The sequence below is a fragment of the Aethalodelphis obliquidens genome, unplaced genomic scaffold, assembly GCF_003676395.1.
Source record: "Aethalodelphis obliquidens isolate GAN/ISIS:26980383/991018 unplaced genomic scaffold, ASM367639v1 scaffold56, whole genome shotgun sequence".
NCBI classification, from domain to species: domain Eukaryota; kingdom Metazoa; phylum Chordata; class Mammalia; order Artiodactyla; family Delphinidae; genus Aethalodelphis; species Aethalodelphis obliquidens.
This window is the reverse complement of record NW_020838000.1, coordinates 998,885-1,023,755: the sequence shown is the minus strand read 5'-3', so window position 1 is coordinate 1,023,755 and position 24,871 is coordinate 998,885. Positions and strand designations below refer to the sequence as shown.

Below are 24,871 nucleotides of genomic sequence, written 5' to 3'. Positions count from 1 at the left end.
TGAAGTTCCAATCTACACAATAGCAATTTATAGTAGCAACATCATTCCAGCACATTGAGAGAAAAGTTAAATTTAGCTTATTGGTAAGAATAGTCTACTGCAGCTTAAAAGAGTCATACAGGTTTTAAATAACTCTGAAACATGAGAGGACCGCCCACATTCTTCCCAGTCTGCTTGGAACACAGGCAACTTGACACTCAGCCTACAATTAGAAGGTGTACAGTGTGCAGTCCAAGGAGCTGAAAGACCTTCCCACGATGACCAAAAGAAATATGCAGATTACAGTCAATCATTCAGGAGTTAATTATTCAGATTCATCCGGTATCAGCCAGAGTAGACCTAGCTAATCTACCTTGTATCACTCATTTTCATTTCATTTCATTTCAGTGACTGAAAATGATAACCTGCACTTATCAGCAAGTTGTGCATCTTTCAGGAGGACTTATCAAAATTCAGCTGAGAGAAAAAAGCACACTCTCCTATCAGCTGATATTTTGGGCTCTAAAACCCAGCTCTGCTAAAGAACTGGGGTAACTGAGGGGAGAGGATACACCAGAATCACCCTAGGAACTGTTTCAACCAACTCACTGGTTTTGTTCAATCCGTGAACTTGGATTATATGTTATCATTTTGAGGTGGGCTCTATGATTCATCTGAAGTTCTTATTAAACCTTGCTTAAAGTTAAACCGTCACAACGTTCGCAAATCCTAGATGGGGGGATGGGGAAGACGAGGAAGCACTTCCACTGCAGATGCAAACACTGAGCATTTCATGTAAAACTTCTCTTCCATGTGAAATCATTCAACTCCACATGCTCAGTGAATTCAGCTGATATACAAACATTTATGCAGAAGCCAAAACCCCTAACCCTACAGTCCTGTTTAGGGATGGTCTTGCTTATGAGCGGCTCACAGATGATTGGCAGTTTGGCCGGGTCTAAAAATAAAAGAATGGGAAGAAGGGTTGAGCATACGCAGCGATGGAGAAAATAATGAGAATGATTTGCAAGTGAGGATTATGAAAATCAGTATCCTCACCTTAAGACACACATTGTGAATGATCCAAGTTTTAGTGATGGGCAAGTTAGATTGTGACTCCAAATTATTTCACAAGGTAGAAGTGTCCTTAAAGCTTTAATCGCCTTAGTTTATTTCACTGTCAACAATTGTTTTACAATGCCTCATTTAATATCTGTGAGTGAAAATAACCTAAAAGAAGTATAGTTCCGTAGTTACGAGTTCAAGCTTAGTGAATCACATGTTTAAGCTAAAACAAAACTGAAACCTCACGTTTTGGAAACCAATCACTGAGTTCCTTCAACAGTTCTTTTTTTTATATATATATAATTTTATTTATATTTATTTAGCTTTTAAAATATTATTTATTTATTTCTATTTACTATTTACTATTTCTATTTACTATTATTTGGCTGCGTGGGGTCTCAGTTGTGGCATGTGGTGCGCGGGCTCAGTAACTGTAGCGCGTGGGCTTAGTTGCCCCATGGCATGTTGGATCTTATTTGCCTGACCAGGGATTGAAACTGCGCCTCCTGCATTGGAAGGTGGATTCTTAACCACTGGATCACCAGGGAAGTTCCCTTTCAACACTTCTTAAAAACTTACTATGTGTCAGGAATTAAATCTGTGGGGAAAATAGGGCAACTTTGAACTGGGGATTGATCTGATGATATGTTTTAGAAAGATAAAGGGAGAGAAAAGGGAGAAACCAGAGGCACCGAAACCAATTAGGAAGGGATGAGGGCCTGAGTCCTGTGGTGGGATTAGAAACAAATGAGTGGAAGAGAGAAATATTTTAAACATCTTAAAAATGATCGGGTCTTCCCTGGTGGCGCAGTGGTTGAGAGTCCGCCTGTCGATGCAGGCGACGCGGGTTCGTGCCCTGGTCCGGGCAGATCCCACATGCCGCGGAGCGGCTGGGCCCGTGAGCCATGGCCGCGGAGCCTGCGCGTTCGGAGCCTGTGCTCCGCAACGGGAGAGGCCGCAACAGTGAGGGGCCCGCGTACCGCGGAAAAAAAAAAAAAAAAAAGAATCCGAAGTATGTGTACTTTCTTCCCAATGGTGCCTACCATAATTTATGCAGTGATTAGTTTTGAAAGAAGTAATATGTGAGTTACATTTTTCCACATTACCTTCTGTTAATGAATACTGGTCAGAGAGAACAAGAGCTGTATCTTTGAAATCTTACTTTCTTCTACAAAGAACTTGTCTACATCTTATCAATTTACAGTCAATAGGTTCAAACTTGGCCCATGTGGGCAGCTTGTCAGGAGATTGGGGGCCACACCTGAGTTAATCGTAGCCTGCCGTTCTCTTTAAAACAGCTCACAGAGGCCAGTGTATTCAGCTCAGTGTGGACCTCAGAATTCTAAGAACGGGAGTATCCACGTCTATGCTTTTCTGTAGACAGGCCACAGCTCCAGGACCACCAGGCCTGTACTCAGCCATCAGCCTCTATTTTATTTTATTTTATTTTATTTTTTATGGTCTTTAAAGAAAAAAAAATGTTTTAAGTTAATTAACCCATGGCTTGAAGGATCTTAGTTCTCCGACCAGGGATTGAACCCGGGCCGGCAGTGAAAATGTGCCAAGTCCTAAACACTGGACCACCGGGGAATTCCCCAGTTTCTATTTTAATCTCACTTCCTCTTCAAAATGATTGTCATCCAGCAATGCCAAATATATCTGCCACAGATCACGAAAGTCCTTTATAATTCTTATGATGTTCAGTTCATCTTTATGTTACCCGAGAATCAACAATAAAATTGCATCTTGACTTTTAAGTCCATGGTAAGTAAGTGGGAAACAAGAAGACTAGGGAGTGGTATGTTTGATGTTCTATGTTTAGATAGTTAATAAATTTGAGATTCGAATTTAAAGAACATCTCTGTACCAGTGACATATGTGTCACAAAATCTGGCTGATTTAATTTATATAAAGACTAAATTAAAAAATGTCTTTTTAAAACCCATGCTTAAATACTGTGTCCCCAAAACTATTAGTCCTGTGCTGAGGAGCTCAGCAGCTGCTTGAAGGCTGTGCTGGCACCTCAGGTCCCGCTCTAGCACTTGGTATGTAGGGTGGAAGGGAGGGATTCAGTGCATTGTAATGGTCACCATGAATTGGTTACATCAGTAAGATGTTACTAAAAGTCTGGGAAACTAGATTGATCTGTATCATCTCGGGACACGTTATAGGTATTTTGATTTTGGGGGGAAATCTTTGCTACGAGCTGCCTTTTCTTTTCATGTACCTCTTTCTCTTAAAAAAGCTGACAAGAATCAAAACCAAACAACAAACTAATCACACCATTAAAAATCCAACAAGAGATTGATGTGCTTCAGATGACAAAGCATTTGTACAGTTGACTACTATGCAATTATAAAAAATAAAGAAAAGCACATTATGATTCACAAACGTTTAAAATATAAAACATGATGTATAGTGAAATTCTGTTTTTGAAAAAAACCAGATACATGAACTTTAAAATATGTATCCTCATTTATATAAAGACAAATACCAAAATCTAAAAAGTGGTTATCTCTGAGCAATGGGGTTGCAGGGGAGTTTTGATTTTTGCTTATCTGTATTTTAATTTTTTCCATTTGAACGTATACTAAGAAAACGTTATAGGGAAAAGAATCCCAAATTTTAATTGCTTTCTAGTTAATTAAATATTACTGCATTCTATTAAATTTCTTCAACATCTCTGATTTTCTTGCTACATTTTTGAAAATAACTGCAAGTTTACATAAGAGGATAAACGTGAATCAAAATCACGAATGAGGAGAAAGGTGTCTAAACAGGAGTGGCCAAGGCCAAAATTCTGGAAGAAGACACAGTTTGGCCAGGCCTGGCCCTGTAGGGAGAGGGGAGATCAATGACAACGACCACTAGCATGCATCAAGTCCTATTATACCCAAGTGTCAATGCCATTGCTTTATAGGAAACATCTCCAATTCTCATGTTCTTGAAATGTTGGAATTCTCTCTATGTATCACACGATAACACAGACTCAGAAGGAACTTAGTTAGAGCTCTATGACTGTGTGATAAAGTGGGTGCACTAGAGCTGACAAGATCTTGCTGAGGCCAAAGCACGGGAGCAAATTTGGTCCCAGGAAAGATGGAGAGGTGCTGATAAGCCCTGTGCTGCTGCCCTGTTTCTCCTAATCAACGTTCGGTCCTGTACCACTCAGCCAACGGCTGGTCCTTCCACACGTGGAGCCGCAGTTAACATCACTCACACGGCAGATGGGAGAGTGAGGCCTTCTGTACAGAGAAAAGGTGCAACAGGCTTATCCCGAGGACACGCAGATGTGGGAGGATGTTTGCAGCCAGCTCAAGGAATTGTGCAAAGTCTAAGTTATTCAACCCTTACAGTGAGAGATAGTAGCGTGTCCTCTTGGTAACCGCCATCTGTCAGATAGAGGTGCGGGTAGTCAGTAAAGCCCCGCCGAATTGCCAGCCATTGTGCTCGGAGGCTGGGCAGTCAGTTAGGTTCATTATAAGCAAGTCACTCTTGGTTCACCAGCCTAATATTGTGAACTGGTAAAATAATATTCTTTGTCTTTGGAATTTATCACTATTTAAATATCTATTTCTCTGCATATCACTATCTAAATATGTGTGTGTATCTTGCTTAAAAATCATCTCCCTCTCTATAATACAAACGCCATGAAGCCAGAGAGTTTTGTCTGTGTTATTTGTTGCTGTAGTCCCCATACCTAAAATAATTCCTAATTCAGAGTAGGCTGTCAGTAATATTTACCGAAGGCCTGAATCAACTATGTCACAAACATCAACATGGCTCATACGCAGCGGCTGAGAAGGTTCCCACTGTAGAGACGGCTGTGTTTGAAGGTGGCAGTGGGATGGCTGCATGGAAAGGAACTCGGGCATCTCTGAGGTGTCAGCATGAGGTCCAGCTCCGGGAGTCAGCTATGTCTCGGTTGGTCAGGGAAACTATGAGATCTGCTCAATTCTATAAAAGAAATAATTAGAAATTAGAAAGAAGACTCAAAATGGAGCTTGGATAAAGGATCTCTTTGGTAACAGAGAACTGAAAGATGGGTAAGAATTGACCACAACAAAACAAAACAAAAAATTGTAGGATATGGTATGTGCCACTAGCGGTCAGACTGTCCCAGTGATGATTTCAACCACAGACTTTAATTTAAATAATAATAATATCCATTTGGATAGATGAGCACTTGTTGGACTGATTAGGGTAACTGGAAGCCAGTTAGGATTATGCTGATAGATCCAATCGGAAAAGGAACGAGAATGTGGCTTGAGAGAGCGAGTCCTGGTGACTAAGGGAGAATGTATGGAGACCACTACCCATAGGGAAAGACAAAGAAAAGGCGAGAAGCACATCTTCCGTGAATCCACAGCACAGGGGGTGCAAAATGTTGACAATGTGTCCTGGGGCAAAACCACCAGGACACATTTATATATCTATAAATTTATATATTTATAGATATAAGTATATCCACAGAGTAGCAGCTCCCTGAAGAGGCACTCGGGGTTCTTCTACTCTGGAGTTAATCTGCTTATCCTTTGCCGCCTCTTACAATATACCCCTTCTGGGTGCTGTGCTATGTACAGTAAGGGTGACAAAATAAAACAGCACATGGTTCCTGGGATGAAGGGGCTTGCCATCTTGTGTTTTCAGCGAAGGTGAGGGGTAAAAGACAAACTGCGGTGGGTGCAAAGTGAAAGAGGATGCAAGAAGTAGGCTCAGTTAAGCTAGAGCACCATTTTTTTTTTCTTTCTCTTTTCTCCCCCTCTCTCCCTTTGGAGGTAACCTTGGTCTGCTCTAAGAATTGAGAGAAGAGAACCAGAAGAAAAAAAATTCCTTTTCTGTTAAATTAAAAAAAAAAAAAAGCAGCTAGCACATAATGACGCAAGGGAAAGAACAAAATGAAATAACTCCACGTTAGTCAAATCTTGGTAAAAATGAGAATGAGACAGGTTAGCAATAGTTAGAGGCTTCCGAATACTAGGCAGTGGGTAAAGAATTCCTAACTTGCTGTGTGGCCTTGGACCGATGTCTTAAGCTCCCTGACCTTCCATTTCTTCATCATAAAAATGAGAGCATTATGTTAGAACAGCAGATCTCAAATGTTTGTCCATTTAAGAGTCAGGGACTTGTGAATAAACCAAATTCTCTAGCCTCAACCCCAGGATTTTGACTCAATATTGCCTGCACGAGGCCCAGGAATCTGTATGTAAGTGACATCCCCCACCCAACACACACACTGCCCCCAGACGTGTGATACAACCCTCACTCTGGGGACACTGCCTGAAAGATCCTACGTTCTGTGCGAGGCATCACCCTTACAAGAGGGAAATAGCAGAAACATTAAACACGCAAACTGCCATTTCTTTTCTTCCTGTTTCCATTTATATATTCCCATTGTAATACATCACAAATAGTTTAAGGCGGGAATTATTTCATAAACAGTATAATTTAATCTGTATGCAATTCCTTCTTCAGTGAAATCAAAATTATACTTTTTTTTCCGAAAATGAGGCTTAAACACAACACTGCATTCAAACTAAGAAAAATAATCAACTTGTATTCACAAATCAAAATGAAAAGTTTCCCCAAAATATCGTGATTTAGGAATTATGCTGCGGAGAGTCTGAGAAATCAAATGCAGACTGTTTCCATTCTCCTACTGAAAACATATTTTAAAAGTAGTGATTGTTTAATATGCAGGCCTACTTGTTAGCAAGGCATCCCTGCAGCTCCTGGTGGTGTGGGACTGGATATTAGTACCCTACACAGCAGTGGGAGGAGGACAGGAAGGACAGCACCTGCCCCTCGCTGGCAAGTCAGGCAGCACTGCAACTTGGCGACACCTCAGTGTAGACGCCCGTTCCCATTCATGTGGACAGGAAAAAGTGGTACTTAGGTTTGCGCTGTGCCTTTTGGACAGCTCCTCTGCCACCCGGCACTTTCAGGATATAGTATCTGATTAATGAAAATACCTTAATTTTCCCTAGTGGCAAAGGTACATGACTTGATTGCACAACCATTCGGTACTGACACTCCTCATCCTGTGAGATGATTTGAATCCAACTGAAATTACAGCACTCATTGCTTCAGCCATGAATTTTTTTTGAAATTCAACTACTTCATGATTCACTTTAACAAAGTTTTCCTGCCATCATTCTGCCTTAGCATTTAATCTGTTTCAAATTTAAGTTTACAAGAAGTACAAGAGCTTTGATGGCTCCATATTTATTCAGTGAAGATCAAAGGCCTTCTTTGCTTTTTTTCGTCTTTTACATCTGCAAGGGATAACAGAACATTTCAGATGACAGGTTTTCTTTCCACCAAAGAATTTAGCATGAGAATGCCTTCATTTTCAAGCATTTATTTTTCTCTAAGCCTCAACGTTCTCCAAATTATAAGCATGCTGCCATCACACATGGAATTTCATTCAGTGTTATGTTTCAAGAACACCAGGGATCTAACACACCATTCTTAATTGCCACCAGATACAGCTTTGTCCCTCTTCTTCCCACAAAGCTCTTTTCCTAGTAAGACTGGCTTTAGGGCTTATAAAATGGTATAAGTCAAAGGTTGTTATCTTCCTAAACAGATCTTAGAGAAGATGGCTCTTTGTTGTGTTGTTTCCGTCTGGCAAAGGATCATTGACATACTTAAAAGATGGAACACATATGGAGAAAAATATAAAACAGGCAAAAGATTACTGTCCCAGTATATAAAGAACTAAAAATCAGTAAGAAAAGGACAAAAGAATCCAATAGAAAAGGAGGCCAGATATCCAAACAGGCAATTGCAGAGCAGGGAACTCAAAAGATCAATGAATGTAAAAGGATACTCCAACTCACCAGTAATCAGAAAAATACCAAGTAAAGCAAAAAAATACTATTTCACACAGATCATAATGGCAAAAGTTATAAAGTTTATAACTGAATAATTTTCAGAATGCTTTTTAAGTATTTTTAAAGTTTATAACTTTAAAGTTCATAACTGATGGGAATGTAAGTCACTATGGAGAGTAATATGGAGGTTCCTTAAAAAACTAAAAATGGAGCTACCATATTATCCAGCAATCCCACTCCTGGGCATATGTCTGAAAAAGACAAAAACTCTAATTGGAAAAGATACATGCACCCCAGTGTTCATAGCAGCAGTACTTACAATAGCCAAGGCATGGAAGCAACCTAACTTTCCATCAACAGATGAAATGGATAAAGAAGATGTGGTACATATACACAATGGAATACTACTCAGCCATAAAAAAGAACGAAATAATGCCATTTGCAGCAACATGGATGGACCTAGAGATTATCATACTAGTGAAGTTAAGTCAGATAGAGAAAGACAAACATGATATGATATTACTTACATGTGGAATCTTAAAAAACGATACAAATGAACTTATTTATAAAATAGAAACAGACTCACAGACAGAGAAAACAAACTCATGGTTACTAAAGGGGAAAAGGGGGGAGGGATAAATTAGGAGTTTGGGATTAACAGATACATAGTACTATATATAATATAAAATAAACAACAACAACCTACTGTATAGCACAAGGAACTATATTCAATATCTTGTAATAACCTATAATGGAAAAGAATCTGAAAAAGAATATATAAATGTATACACACACATATATCTGAATCACTTTGCTGTACACCCGAAACTATCACAACATTGTATATCAACTATACTTCAGAAAAAAGAATATTGTTATAAAGTTTAACAATATTGTGTGTAGGCCAGGATGTAGACAAGCAGGAACTGGGATAAACTGCCAATAGTACTATAAGTTGGTATAAACATCTTGGAGAAAAACCGGCAATAAATGTGAAAATATACATAGACTGTGAGTCAGCAACTCTATATCCAGGAATATATCCTAGAGAAACTGCACTTACCCACAAGGAGAAACAGGTAGCACTGGTTATAAGTACTGCTTGTAATAAACACGGAGGACAAGACAAACACCCATCAGGTTGGTAAGGGAGAAATAAATTGTGATACCATTAAACGATGGAATGGATTCAGCAGTTAAGATAGTTAAGATCTATATGCTTCAACATGGATGTGGAAAATGACTGAAAAAGTGAATTAGTGAACATTATGTACTATTTATAATACTATTTATATAGATTTAAAACTCTACAATTAATATTATATATTATTAAATATATGCATATAGTAAAAGCTTAAAAATCATGCAATAAATAAACTCTAAATTCCTGATTCCAGTTGCCTGTGGGGAAGGGAGAGAGGGAGTAGAAGGGACCCACAAGGCCTTCAACTGATTAAGTGCTGTTCAGATGTTCATTAGAAGATGAAGCAAATAAAACCAAATGCTAATGGCACAGGGAGATCAGCTCGGTGCTTTGTGACCACCTGGAGGGGTGGGATACGGAGGGTGAGAGGGAGACGCAAGAGGGAGGAGATATGGAGACATATGTATATGTATAACTGACTTACTTTGTTATACAGCAGAAACTAACACACCATTGTGAAGCAATTATACTCCAATAAAGATGTTAAAAAAACAAACAAACGAGAAAAACCATATGCTAATGTATTTCACTTTCAAGTGGAGAGGACACTGGGTTTTGTTATATCATTCTTTCTACTTCCCTGTATTTAAAAATATTTTAAAACTGATGTATTAACAAGTAACAGTGTGGGATACCTGGAAAAAAATCTCTGGATGCCCACAATGATCCTTTTAAACGGCGAGGGTGCTACAGTGGGGCCAGCCACTCTGTGGCACTAGTTCCTCCAAATGCCGTGATGATACTTATAAAGCATTCTGAAAATTATTCAGTACAAGGGTTCTTGTCAAAGACAGTCATGAGAACTGAGCTTTGTCTCACAGAACACTGACTGAAGTCGGGGATTATAGAAATAAAGATATAAAAATTGGGCTTCCCTGGTAGCACAGTGGTTAAGAATCCGCCTGCCAATGCAGGGGACACGGGTTCGAGCCCTGGTCCGGGAAGATTCCCACATGCTGCGGAGCAACTAAGCCCGCGAGCCACAGCTACTGAGCCTGTGCGCCACAACTACTGAGCCTGCGCGCCACAACTACTGAAGCCCGCGCGCCTGGAGCCCGTGCTCCGCAACGAGAAGCCACTCCAATGAGAAGCTCACGCACCTCAACGAAGAGTAGCCCCGCTCACTGCAAATAGAGAAAGCCCGCGCATTGCAACGAAGACCCAACACAGCCAAAAATAAATAAACAAATAAATTTATTTTAAAAAAAGATATAAAAATTGTCACCTACATTTTGTATCTGACATCAGAAATGAGTCCTACCATCTTAGCTGACTTCCTGATGGATCCTAAGTTCCTGAAAATTCAAAGACAACAACCTCTCCTAAAGCTATTCAACATGTCAAATTACTTTGCTTTAAGCAACTTGTACTATTAAGCAATTACCTTAAACTTGAGTAAAATATGTACAAATAAAATAGTACATTCCTTTAGGGCTGGCACGAACTGCAACACACACGTGGGCAGATAACTTCTATGAGTAAACTGACCATAGGTAAAAGTGAATTAATGAATAAATAAAACCATATGCAATCCATGTAGTCTATCTTTGATTTTACAATCTTGGTAGACGGGAACAGGGGATTTATTTCTCTAAGAAAAAAAGTAGTGCAAGTATTACAGCAAAAGGTGACTGACTGACCCTAGGCTTCAGCATCAGAGCTGGGCAGGGGTGCGGGCTTATGGTCCCTACGGCCCTTATCATGGGGATACAGGTCCTGCCTTAAAGAAAGCGCAGCTGCGCCATTGTGCATGCAGTGTTGTCACAGCACCTAACTTTCCAATGTAAGCTGAAATCCAGATTTTATGGTAAACATAACATAATTTCAAATTGTTGGTTGAATAAGACTGGGGACAGCCCAAAACGTGAGCTATCGTGCACTGAAAGAAATATTATGCACTTGTAGAAAGAATAAGGAAGCTTTTAAAATACTCACAGAGATGGGATTAACATACATACGCTACAACATATAAAACAGATAATCAACAAGGACCTGCCGTGTAGCACAGGGAACTCAATATTCTGTGATAACCTATATGGGAAAGAATCTGAAAAACAGATGTACGTCTATGTCTAACTAAATCACCTTGCTGTACACCTGCAACTAACACAGCGTTGTAAATCAACTATACTCCAATATAAAAAAAATACAGAGCGAGTGCCACAACATATCAAGTGAAAAAGGTGAGGTGCAAAAGAGAATCTGTAGCATAGTATAGTATCTGAAGTGATGGAAAGGGGGGGAAATGTTTTTCCTGCTTATATTTTCAAAAAGGAAAAAATAGAATAAACCATGAGATCATAAAGGGAAAAGAAAATCCCTGAAACAAATGAATACTGCGTAGGGAGGGATGGGGTGAGGCTCGCTGGGGACTGGCCATACCCGCCACTTACACGGTCTGCTGTGCAGTCAGCCTCCCAACCAAGGGAGAGTCCTGCCAATCAACAGCCTCCCTGAGTGAGGAAACCTAGGCCTGCCACCTGGTAGTTATCAGCTTAGTCCTTAGTCATAAATACAGTCCATCAAACATTTACGAAAAACCAACCACATGGAACAGAAAACAAGATGAACGATGTGATAGGATCCAGAAGAAAGTGGAGATAATTCTTTAACAAACAGACCTATGGGAAAGTTATAATTAGGCATCTTGATAGAGAGAATGTCCCAGGCATTAAACAAGCACAAACCGATATGGAGGAAAGAGATCAGGAACAGTGAGCCCACCCAACAGGCGAACACTGTCACCCTTCGTACCTCTGGTTCCGCAGCTGTGGACTGAAACAAATGTGAGCCAAAAATATTCAGAAAAATCCTCCTCACTGCCAGTGGGAATGTAAACGGGTGCAGCCACTGTGGAGAAGTGTGGAGGGAGGGTCCTCGGAAAACTAAAAACAGAGGTGCCCTATGAGCCAGCAATCCCACTTCGGGGTATGTATCCGAAGAAAACAACAACACTGACTTGAAAAGAGACAAGCACCCCAGTTTTCACTGCAGCTCTATTTACAATAGCCAAGACATGGAAGCAACCTAAGTGTCCATCGACAGATGAATGGATAAAGAAGACGTGGCACATATATACAGTGGAATATTACTCAGCCATAAAAAGGAGTGAAATAATGCCATTTGCAGTATCATGGATGGACTTGGAGTGTATTATGTTAAGTGAAATAGACAGAGAAAGACAAATACTGTGTGATATCACTTATTTGTGGAAACTAAAAAATACAGCAAACTAGTGTATAAAACAAAGAAGCAGGCTCACAGAGATACAGAGAACAAACTACTGGTTACCAGTGGGGAGAGGGAAGGGGGGAGGGGCAATAAAGGGGTAGGGGGTAAAAAAGGGTTATTATGGGATTATATGAAATCATGTGTGAGACTTTTGAGAACTGTAAAGTACTATAGAATTTAAAGACTCCTTCATTCAATAAAAGCAGTAAATTAAAAAAAATAAAAATCATTTCTTTGAAAACAAATATTCAGAAAAAAAAAATTCCAGGAAGTCCCAAAAAACAAAGCTGGAATTTGCCTCACACTGGCAACTGTTTACATAGCATTTTTACATTGTATTAGGCATTATAAACAGTCTAGAGATGATTTAAAGTACACAGGATATGCACAGGTTATGTGCAAATACCATGGCATTTTATAAAAGGGACTTGAGCATCCTTGGATTTTGGTACCTGTGGAGGGTCCTGGAACCAAACCCCTGTGGATACCGAGGGACGACTGTATATATAGAACATTTAGATAAGAAACAAAACTGGCTAATGAACATGATAAATTTTAATCTCACAGTAATCAAGGAAATGGAAGTTAAAACTAGGTATTTTTCATCCATCGGATCGGCAAAAAGAGCAACGCTGTTTTAATTAACTGTACTAGTTTGGGCTGCAGTAACAAATTACATAGACTAGGGGGCTTAAACCACAAACATTTATTTCTCACAGCTGTGGAAGCTCTAAGCCCGCGATCAGGCTGGGCTCCCCGCGAAGGCCCTCCCCTCTTCCTGGCTTAAGGATGGCCTCTTCCTGCGTTCTCACAGCTGGAGAGCAGAGAGGAAGCAAGCTCTCTTCTCTCCTCCCAAAGGCACAAATCCCATTCACGAAGGCTCCACCCTCATGACCTAATTATCTCCCAAAGGCCCCACCTCCTAACACCCTCACCCAGATCACACTGCGGGGGGTGGGGGTGGGGGTAGGGGGTGGGGAGAGGGTTAGGATTTCAGCATATGAATTGGAGTGGGAGGAGGGTACACCAACATTCAGTCGCAGTCAGTAATCTCATGCTGTATCCACAAACCACTCACTAGCTCTCCTGGTTTCTGTGCACTAGGAATTCAGTAGTGGTTTGGCTGGGCAGGTTCAACTTGCGTGACTCCTCACGAGGCTGCAGTCATCGAAGGCTTGCTCGGGCTGGAGGGAGGAGAGGCTTCTATTGCCGTCGGTTCCTCTCCAGACCTGCTCGAGGCCTCCTGGCGCGGCCACGGGCCTCCTCCGGAACAAGCGGTCCAGGAAAGCAAGGCTTCTCATGACATACCACACACACGGTCACTTACATTCTACTGGGCACAGACCAGCTCTAATTTAGTGTGGAAGGGACAACACGAAGACGTGGAAGTCAGGAGGTGAGGATCATTGGAGGCTGGCTACCACAACTGCCATGTTCAGTATGGGGGAGAATGGGAGGGAACGGGTGCCCTGACAGACCACTGCGGGGTGTGTAACTGGTGTACCTCATTTAGACGGCAGTTTGACAGTGGGTGGGTGGTAAGATTTAAAATGCAACATATCTTTGCAGGTATTCTATGTGAAGGACGTATGTGCAAGGAAGTTCAGTGCAGTATTTGCAATAACAAGAAAAAGGGGGAGGGGCTTCCCTGGTGGCGCAGTGGTTGAGAGTCTGCCTGCCGATGCAGGGGACAAGGGTTCGTGCCCCGGTCCGGGAAGATCCCACATGCCGCAGAGCGGCTGGGCCCGTGAGCCATGGCCGCTGAGCCTGCGCGTCCGGAGCCTGTGCTCTGCAATGGCAGAGGCCACAACAGTGAGAGGCCCGCGTACCGCAAAAAAAAAGAAAAAGAAAAAGGGGGAAAACCTACATATCTGTAAATTAGGGAATGCATAAATTAAGGAATACTATGGAGCAGTTAAAAAGAATGTGGCAGATCTATGACTGACCATGGAAAGATTTCTAAGGCACATTGTTAAGGATACAAGAAGAAAATACTCTTCCATTTACGTAAAAAGAAAACCAAATGTCAATACATGAATACTGATTTTGTATGTGTGCATAGATATCTCTGAATGTCAAAATCTACAGAAAAGCTCTGGAAAGACACATGTAAAAATTTTGGTGGTTACTTCTGAAAATGGTACCAGAGGAGTGGGGCGTGAAGGCAGCACTTTTAATTCATAATACTGTCTTGTTTGAATTTTTAACAAAAATAAATGATCTAAACATTTAAAACTGGAAAATAACAGACTTTGAGTGACAACCCAAAGTGCCCTCTTACAGTAAAGAATTTGGGCTTTTGTGGCTAGACTTTATTTGAGCTCTTCGGAGACCCTTTATGGCTCACTTACGGATTTCTAGCTGCTGCTACAATTTTGTTGATCTCAGATCAAGTCTTTAGAAAATTAAGGAAATAGAGCAATGTCTCAACTTCTGAGTCTGCTTTCACTTGTCGGGGTGTAATGAATGGGAAACGGCTGTTAGTCCGGTATTAAAGTATCTGACTCAGCCTCTTAGTTTCATCAGCTATAAAATGGGGACAAGATATACTACCTACTGTACAGTGCCACTACGATCCAATGAGACACCAAAGCCACTGGTACCTAGTAGACACTCAAACGGTGGCCACTATCAGTGTAAGTCCATTCTAAATCTCTGATCAGAAATAAAGCACTGGTTTGGTCAATATAAAGGATGTACCTGAATACATCCTAAGGGTAATAAAACCAATAAAACCACAATCATGTGTGGTTTACCCTTATTCTTCCCATGAGTACTTTAGGAAGGAGTACCACCTTGATAGCTGCTTATAAGAGTGTATTTGCTTACTTCACTCTGTATGACAGACCATATATACACTCCCAAATGTAAAATAGATAGCTAGTGGGAAGCAGCCGCATAGCACAGGGAGATCAGCTCGGTGCTTTGTGACCACCTAGAGGGGTGGGACAGGGAGGGTGGGACAGGGAGGGTGGGAGGGAGGGAGACGCAAAAGGGAAGAGATATGGGGATATATGTATATGTATAACTGATTCACTCTGTTATACAGCAGAAACTAAAACACCATTGTAATGCAATTATACTCCAATAAAGATGTTAAAAAAAAGGGTATTTGCTTTACCATATGATACCACTTATATGTAGAATCTAAAATATGACACAAATGAACCTATCTATGAAACAAATACAGACTCACAGACATAGAGAACAGACTGGTGGTTGCCAAGGGGAAGGGGGGGGGTGGGAGAGGGATGGATTGGGAGTTTGGGTTTAGCAGATGCAAACTATTCTATATAGTATGGATAAACAACAAGGTCGTACTGTACAGCACAGGGAACTATATTCAATAACCTGTGACAAACCATAGTGGAAAAGAATATGAAAAAGAAGGTGTGTGTGTGTGCATATATATATATACACACACACACATATATATAAATATATAAAACTGAGTCACTGTTGTTCAGCAGTAATTAACACATCGCAACTCAACTATGCTTCAATAAATTTTAAAAAGTGTATTTGCTTGAACTATAAAATCAAAACACAATTTATTGTGTTGTAGAGAAAAAAATACCAAAGCATATATATCTATAGTTATCTATTATCAAATTATAATACATTTACTCTCCAGGAAAGCTTAACTATAGTTAGAAAAATAACTGGCTCTAACATCAGTTTTAGTATCTCCTCAACTTGAACATTCCTACCAAAGTATCTGTATTCATGAAACATGTAATACAACAGCAGCCCACACACAGGACTAGAATTCTATAGGATTACAACCCTGTGTTACAACCCTGCAACTCAGTAGAAGGGAACACTGAGTGTACAAGTCAATCTTGCCTGTGTTACTAATCCACTGCATTGTTTAGACAGGCCCTTCTCCGGGCTTGAGCTTCCTCAGGGAAAAGTGAGGAGTCTGGATTAAATGATCTCTAACAACCCCCCCCCACCCCCAAATTCATGACACCGTGTTCTCTAGCCCTCCCTTAATCCGAGGCACTTCTTTTCCTTCTAAAGTGATCAAAACATCAGATGTAACTTCTTGTTCATCTTGAGAATGTGATTTCCAGCAAAGGACCTACTTTAAAAAAACAACACTGCAACAGAAAGCAGACGGTCTGTAAAGCTGCTCAGGACGCCGAGGTATAAAGCCTGTTAGACGGTGAGCAATGACAGCAGGGGCTCACCGACCAGCCGGTGGTTCTGCAGCCTGGTGCAGGTGTCCCCTGAGCGCTGTGCACTCACCCCGGGGTCACCACAGACTGAGGGCTCTTACAATAAGATCCAAGGGTCACTTGGAGGGTTGTTTCTGATCCAGTAAGTCTGAGGTGGGGACTGAGAATTTAAATTTCTAGCAGTCTCTAGGTGATACTGATGCCACTGGTTCACAGATAAAGAACACTTTTGAAACCACTGCCCTAAGCATTTGCATTTTAGATTTGTATCTTGTAAAGGTTTTAAGAGAGGCTTATTATTAATTTTTTTTTTTTTTTTCCTGGTACGCGGGCCTCTCACTGTTGCGGCCTCTCCCATTGCAGAGCACAGGCTCCGGACGCGCAGGCTCAGCGGCCATGGCTCACGGGCATAGCCGCTCCGCGGCATGTGGGATCTTCCCGGACCGGGACACGAACCCGTGTCCCCTGCATCGGCAGGCGGACTCTCAACCACTGCGCCACCAGGGAAGCCCTATTATTAATTTTTACAAAATATAAATGGTCTAGTTTTGGTATCATATATTTGGATTCTGAAATTTGTTTTGATCGAGATAAATGAAAAATCCTGCAAATTAATTACAATTTTTCAGCTGGAAAGAAAATAAAAAGATCTCCGATGACTGCTTTATAAAGGGCAGCTAATGTGACTGCCAGTTTATTCACGGGGTTTGTACTATCACAGCCCGTCTCTGCCTCAGTTACTTTTGCCTTACTGGTTTACTCACTATGCCGTACACATTACTGAGAATTGCTTTGTCTCATACCTTCTGTACTATTGCCAAACTTGTCTGTATCATAAAATATCTATTAACGTGTGTCAGGTACCCTGAGGTTGAAACTCTCAAGGAACACACTTAAGAAAAGTGTGCAACTGCTTTTCTCTTCAGTAGTTCAACTGTAAAAATACAGGACATTTGAACTTTCTGCTTAAAGCCACAGTAAAAATTAGAATGTTTCCTTTTCATAGATAAAGTACATTCAGTTTATTTCTATTGCCATCTTTAACAAGATTGCTTGTCAAGCTCCAGTTTTTCTCATGAAGAGTATTGTTCCACTTATCATCCAAATACTTACTGTGACAAAACCAGACACTTCGAGACAGGTAGGAGACAAGGCTGTCCAATTTCACATATTTGGCCACTCTACGATGCTATGATTAACTTAACAGTTTCAGAATTCCAGAAAATTTTCTAATATTCGAGACGTATTAATAAATTTAGACGCACAAGCTACCTTTAAGTGTAACTTTTTAGCAAGAAGGTGATCCTCAGCAGAGTTGGACTACAATTAAAAAGAAAACATAAGACCTTTGTTTCAGAATTCCAGTACATATTTCACAACGCATGTAAACATGCTAGTGAGTTGCACAGGGTGAGAACGTCTGAGAACGTACTTTTCTGGCCGGGAGAGCTGAGAACTCGCTCTGCAGAACGTGACAAAAAGCATTTAGGGAGTGGGGCCGTGGTCGTCTTCGTCACCACATCCCTTGCGGTGCACACAAACACTTCATAAATGTTCACTAAGTTTAACTGGAGAGGTTACATGGAACACACACACACACACACTCTTGATACAGTGTATACACACTGAATAATCCCAGTTACATAGTTTCAAAGTCAAGAATAAACATTTTATTCAATGAGGTAGATAAAAATACTCAAAAGTAAACTCAAAAGTAAAGCATTTTCCGAAGTGTCCACATATTATGGATCTATAATGTATCTCTGAATTTATGCAGTGTTAACTGTTTTCATAATTCTTGTCTATTCAAGTGGTTTTCAATGTTTAGCATACTTATGATTTTTATTTGCCAAAGTAATCACTAAAAAGATATAACGCAAAATAATTCATTTTATTTCTTAAATGCGTACGTATTTACAGTCATAAAAATTTTCATGCTCTGTAACTTATGAAATACTACACTTTCACGTTTATTAAAAATTAAAAAATCTTAGGAAATCTATTTCAATTACTTACGGAGAAATTAATGCCAGAATGATCAGAAACTGTCAAGTTACTATTATTAGCTTAAGATGTCATCATAATCACGAATAGCATTTAATCACGAATACCTTCATTTTACTTTTAAAACCATACTTACGACTTTTAGGTTAAAATCTCATAGTGGGGCAGTAAGACTTCACTCCAAATCAGAGTCACATATGGAAGGAAGCTTTTAATTCAAGGTTTCATTAGGGTCCACAGTAAAAAGATACATTTTCATGAGGGTTAACACGATGGATAGCCAACAAGGAAATATGCTAGCAGGGGGTAGAACACTGCCATCTAAGCATGCACGGAACCAACAGACTACTTTAGAACATGCTATGTCCTTGATTATTGCCAGCTTTTCTATAATGTTCAGGTTCTCAAAGGTCACTGAATTTTATAATTATCTCCAAACAATTTTCTTCAGGGTCATTTAAGCTTTGTCTAAACAGCTGGGTGTGTTGCCAAGCAACAACACCATCTCCTCTGCTTAATTCTGCTTCCAAAATAACTTCAGTGGCACCAGAAAAATCATGATAGGAGCGAAGAATTTTATCTGTTGGAGAAAAAAAAAAAATTAACACTTTGCTTTTGGTAAGAACATAAAGAGGTAGTTTCGGAATGCATTTGACATACCTGCCTTATAGGTAAAAATCAACCCTTAAAAAATAAATACAAATTATTCTTTATGGAGGAAATGTGTCCTCTGAAGAAAGAAATGATGTTTTCTCCTTCCATCTGTGTTTCACAATGAAAAACATCAGCCCTACTATTAATAATGAGGTTAAACTACAGGTTTTAACTTAAATTTTTTTTTTTTGTTTTACTGCAACAGTATGAATAACTCTAGGCTAAGGAAAACTCTTAACTACATCTCAGATAAGCACAATCACCCTTCAGAGTGCTGAACACACACTTCACCATTACTTCTCCCGTCAAATGCTTACCGCCCGCCAGCTCTACTTGTGCTGCATCAGATCTCAATTTCCACTGTACTGTTCCTGTCTCAAAGGTCTGGCTACTTGTCCTAATGGAAATGTTATCTACGTTGAGGCCAACTGACCCACATTCAAACTTCCAGGAAATGTAAGCATAAGACGATCCTTCCTTTCGGGTTAAATACACCTATAAAGTAGGTGGGAGAAAAGGAACTGTCAGAGATAATCAAACAGTGTAGAAAAACACATATAGTCAAAGTCTTATTGCCACAGGAACTATGCACAAATGGTGATTTAAAACATAACTTTCCCCACTGAAAAGATTTTTACTGCTAACAATTTTTCATTTTATTAGCAATCTTTGCGATAGTGTCTTTTGCTATGGATGTAAGGTATTATTTGAATACAGGTGCCTCAATAAGTAGAGCCCTAAGGCTGCATGCTAACCAAAATTTTGGTAAATCATATTCTCTTTTAAATTACCAACTCCAGCTATTTATTTTTTATTTATTAATTTTTTACATTTATTTATTTGTTTATTTTTGGCTGCGTTGGGTCTTTGTTGCTGCACATGGGTTTTCTGTGGCTGCGTCCAGTGGGGGCTACTCTGTTGCGGTGTGCAGGCTTCTCATTGTGGTGGCTTCTCGTTGCGGAACACGGGCTTCAGTAGTTGCAGCACGTGGGCTCAGTAGCTGTGGCTCGCAGGCTCTAAAGCACAGGCTCAGTAGTTGTGGCTCACGGGCCTAGTTGCTCCGCGGCATGTGGGATCTTCCTGGACCAGGGCTCGAACCCGTGTCCCCTGCATTGGCAGGTGGATTCTTAACCACTTTACCACCAGGGAAGTCCCCAGTCCAGCTATTTAAAATGAACTTTATGATGAATCCTGCTGAAAATGAAGTCTTTTTAAATGCAATTATTCCTTAATGTATCTTCTTTTCTAAGCCTGGGTTTTCAGATAAGCTTTCCTAGAATGAGATGGGCCATATCCTCTAAATCAAGCAAATACCTCAGTCAGTGCTAAGCAACGGGAAAGGTTTACAAGGCTAAAAGTCCATGCTCCCCGCAAGCCTCTCTAAACAGGATGCTGCCCAGGCCTTCACCGTCAGTGCTGTGACCACCATCAATGTCCTCCCTAAGACGTCCAGACCGACCGCTGCCTCCAATCCAGCTCCCTTCACAGTTTCATCCACACTCTTCAAATGTGCTGACGTGAAAACTGAACGTCCACAGCCCTGGCCCACTCACCCAGGCTTGAACCCCTGAGAACCTGACTCTTTAGTCATTTATCCCTAATGTCCAAACTCCCACAATAATCCATGCATTTCTTTGAAATAAGTCTTGAAAAAAAAAAACAACGAAAAACCCTTTCCTTTGGTCTTACTGCACTTAACACTTCGGTCATGACGTTACACTCATCTTTCTGCAACTGCCTAATTAATGTTTTTAACATCCCACTGCCTCCTATGGTTTGCTGGTCTAGAACGTACAGCAAGTACCTGCCTCTTGCATGACATCCAAACTCGCAGTTTTCATGGTCCTCCACAAGTGCATCCCGCCTTGAACTGCCAATACTCCGTGACCCAAATATAACTGTTTTATTTCAGGTGTGCTTGTATTATCTAACTTAACCAAATCATAAATGCTCTGGGGGCACAGGCTCTGGGTTTATGGGGTTTAATAAACAGTATTTAAGTACTAGAAACTTGCGCGCGCACACACATACGTTCTTTCAGAAACAGCTAATCTACTTCTCAGGGGCAAGTAGCTGGCAGTACCGCATGAAACACACCTGCCATGGAAATGTCCAATTCCTTCCTATTCTAGCCCTCAGCCATCAAGTAAAACGTCAGTTGCTGCTAGCATGCTGTTGATACGCTATTCTGCTCGGCAACCCCTACCTAGTTTTCCTCCAGGTTAAATATGCTGGCTAATTTGAGTTTTTAGAATCAGTGAGCTGGAGACAATGAAACCGTTACACAATCACTCTCCAGGGAAGATGACTTAAAACTCCTTAGACCAGAAACACATAAAGTGCCTGCTGCTGTCCTGCACAACCATCCCAGCTGTCTGCACGGTCGCCTGCCCCACTCGGGTCCCGGGTACCTCACTCTAGCACCTCGGATGCGTGTGTACCTCCTGCTCGCTCCCCCGAGAGCTGTGTGCATGGAGAGTCTGGGCTCAGGGCTGCAGCAAAGCTGCCAGGGAGCTGTTAGTCTCACCAACACTAAACTCCTGGGCACCTAGGGATTATCCATAATGTAATTACTCCTCCAGAGGAGAGGCTGGTAAAGGGGGCTACCTGGGAAAGAAGAGCCAGACAGAGGGGTCACTGGAAGAAAGGTGGTGGGAAGAAACTGAAAGACAGGGGGCAAATATATTTATGTCTCAAAACCTGTCTTCTGTGTCTTGTGTGTTTTCAGAGCTCAGTGGCTTCAAATGCCCCCCTAAAAGTGTGGGCATATAAAATACGATAGGCTGAAGTCAAGCTAACTTCAAAGTTCTAGTTTACCCCCAAGAACTGCCTTAATTATATCATGTGAGTCTGGGCCAAAATTTTTTTCTTCTTCTTCTTTCTTAAAGCTTCTAATTTTGAGATATGACAGAAAAGTCTTACAGGTACACATGGAAAAGCAATACCTGATCACAGTAGAAAGTGAAGACGATCTAATTAGAACTGTTTTTAACTGTCACAGAAGGCTTATAATGGCTGTTGAACATGTCTGAAAATTGCTTTTTCTAAGACTTACATTTTTCAGTCCTGAAGGCATCAGTTTTTACAACTCTAAAACGTTAAAGGATAGGGTGAAATTCATCATTGAATTCTTAGATGCTTAAACAAACCTTTAAGCATACGGTGAGAAAATAAAAGTTCTCTTAGGCTAAAGAAACAGCGTATGGAGATAAAGTAGACCCTATTTATATTGAAAATTCATGTCATCTTTTGGACGCAACATATTCTGTCTGTAGCACTTTAACCAACTTATTTAACTCAGCATTTTTAGAGACTGTAGGATGTTACTATGGTAACCGAGTACACTATGTATCCTCAGTTCCATAGTATACTATGTATATACTCAGTTTGGCACTTTGAAATGTACCAAAACATCAGGATTTACATAAACCTCCAACTGTGGTCCTGTCTAGGTGTGAAACCAACAGAACCGGTAATTATAATTTATTTAGGAGAAAAAAATACTTTATAACCTCTCCAACAGGCAACTGTTTGCTCTAAAGGGGAAAAAAGGCATTTTTGTAACTGTTGATCGTTCCGAACTTCTTGATTTACCTTCAACAAATGTTTTGCCTGTTGGCTTTTTAAATTTGTACGTGATCCACCCTGGCCCCTCTCTGGCATCTGTAGACAACGAAAGCACATCACACACAACCTGTGGGGAGGAGTGAGACCAGTGCATCTGTGGCTTCAGATCTAAGTTATACTGCTTGCCATGCACCCTGCTGAAGCGGGTCCTGCGGGTTGTGGCTGCGACCACTACTCTCAAGACTGTGAACAATCTGCACATCAGCTTCTTTCCGTATTTCACATTCTTGGGAAGATCTGCACTTAAAGATTTTCTCATCACATGAGAAACATGCCAGGCTGGTTAGCCGGCTGTTATGGTTTCCTGGAGGCTCAGTTTGCACTGCACTGTTTGAAGCTGCTCTTTAGTACACACTTAAAATTCTCATTCTGCCGCGGCTGCTGAGATGAACTCTGAGTTCACGGTGCAGTCAGTCATTCCTACAGATATCCAGCAGAGCAGCTGTATTTCAAGAAACCCTAATCGAATGCTAGTAAGCTGCTCTGGCTCATGAATCTTATTTTTGGTTATTCCAATTTTTCAACTGAGGTCCAACGTGAACACTGTCAGTTCCCACTGTATTTACATCTTTCCAGACTATGCTTCCTACTTATTCCATCTGTAGCCTCTGGATGGCCAGTGTGATGATGGCCCTCCTTTGCCTGAACTCCTGCAAGGTTTCCTATTGCATAAGTGCAAGGTCATCAAAGTCCCTGGGGCCTGACAACCGTTCACCCCTCCGGCCTTATTCCCCGCTGCTCTCCCCGCGTTCCCGACTGCTTCCTCTTCTCTGAAGGTGCGGGTGTTTCCCGCTTCTGTGCGTGTGCACACTGTTTCTCATGCCCCTCTCGGAGAAACTCCCCTCTGCCGCCCCCTCGGATATCATTTCTTCTGCAAGGCGCCGGCGTGAGGTGCAGCGGCTCTTCCTCGTGTGTCACACACGGGCCCATGTCCTTCCAGCGCCCACCTTGCTGACCGAAACAGCTGGTCCACGTGTCTTCCTCCTACACAGGCCTAGCTCACCTTGGGTGCACCTCGTAACTCACCACTAGGCCCTAAGTGCCGAGCACAGAGTATGACAAGGTGCACGGCTGCCGAATGGCTGAGGGGGTCAATTCCTGACATCACGCCGTGCGCCCGAAAGGGCTAACGTGACTCTAGTGGCATCGAGAATGACAAAACTGCTCAAAACTGCAAAGTACTGAGGAACATCCACGGGGCACAGTCTGAATGAACAGAGCTCCTGCGGTGCTCGACGTGGCCCTCGGGTGCCGCAGAATTTATGCCGTACACACTCAAGCGCTCGTTCTCACATCCACCCGTCTTTATTATTAAACATTTGCTACGTATCAGGCACTATGCTAGACATGTGAATACTGAGAGCACAGAAGTGAGTAGGAAAAGACAAGGTCTCTGCCCGGGCAATGTTTACAGTCCGGTAGGAGAGAGACAATCTGTTCTCACACACGTGCATAGAATAAACTTCAGGAAGGGGAGGGGCATGATGCCACGAGTCAATACGGGGTAAAAGGAACCAGCCGGCCGGGACTGGACGGAATGAGGCTTACACAGGTCCTAAGGGTAAGAATAAGTTAGTCTCACAGAAAGGAAAGAAACGAGGTTCCGCGGGGAGGGGGGCAAGGCAGGGCAGCGCATGCAGAGAGCCAGGGGGCAGCCTGGTGGTGCAAGGCAAGGGCCAGATTCAGGAGACCGGAACTGCTTCTCACCCTGAGAGCACTCAGTAACGAACGGGGTTCTGACAATGTTCTCCATGCTGTAGCCAGAAAAACATCTTTGAAGGGACCAGGGCAATGCAGGGAGACTAGTCAGGAAGCCACTAACATCACTTTTATCAGGGTGTTACTACTTGCCTCCTAAAAAGCAGACTCTTGATTGAGCTTTTTATGTTCCCTTCAAATCCAGACACCACTGAACAGTGTCTTTGCTAAGGAGTAAAATTCAGAGTCTCTGTGCTCCCGGGAGGATGCCACTGTGAGAGTATAAGGTTCTGTTCTAATCACCCACAGACGGGCTGCACGGGACCTGCCGTGACTCCAGCGTGGCGATTACTGAGTGGAATGCGCCTCTAGTTTTAGCCGAGTTAGAGAAT

The 24,871-nt window shown here is 41.5% G+C and overlaps 1 protein-coding gene across 3 annotated transcripts in view; it reads right to left on the bottom strand.

Annotated features, from left to right (window-relative positions):
- Positions 1 to 18,151: 18,151 nt before the first annotated feature.
- NGLY1 (N-glycanase 1) overlaps positions 18,152 to 24,871 on the bottom strand; it is a 63,041-nt gene continuing 56,321 nt past the window's right edge. For 2 of the 3 annotated variants that reach the window (XM_027086488.1, XM_027086489.1), the window contains 2 exons: positions 19,472 to 19,649; positions 18,152 to 19,080 (listed from right to left, as the gene is read on the bottom strand). In XM_027086488.1, coding sequence (XP_026942289.1) covers positions 18,905 to 19,080; positions 19,472 to 19,649 — 354 coding nt within the window. In that variant the 3' untranslated portion in view covers positions 18,152 to 18,904. The remainder of the gene's footprint in view (positions 19,081 to 19,471; positions 19,650 to 24,871) is intronic. The other variant, XM_027086490.1, reaches the window with a different exon arrangement.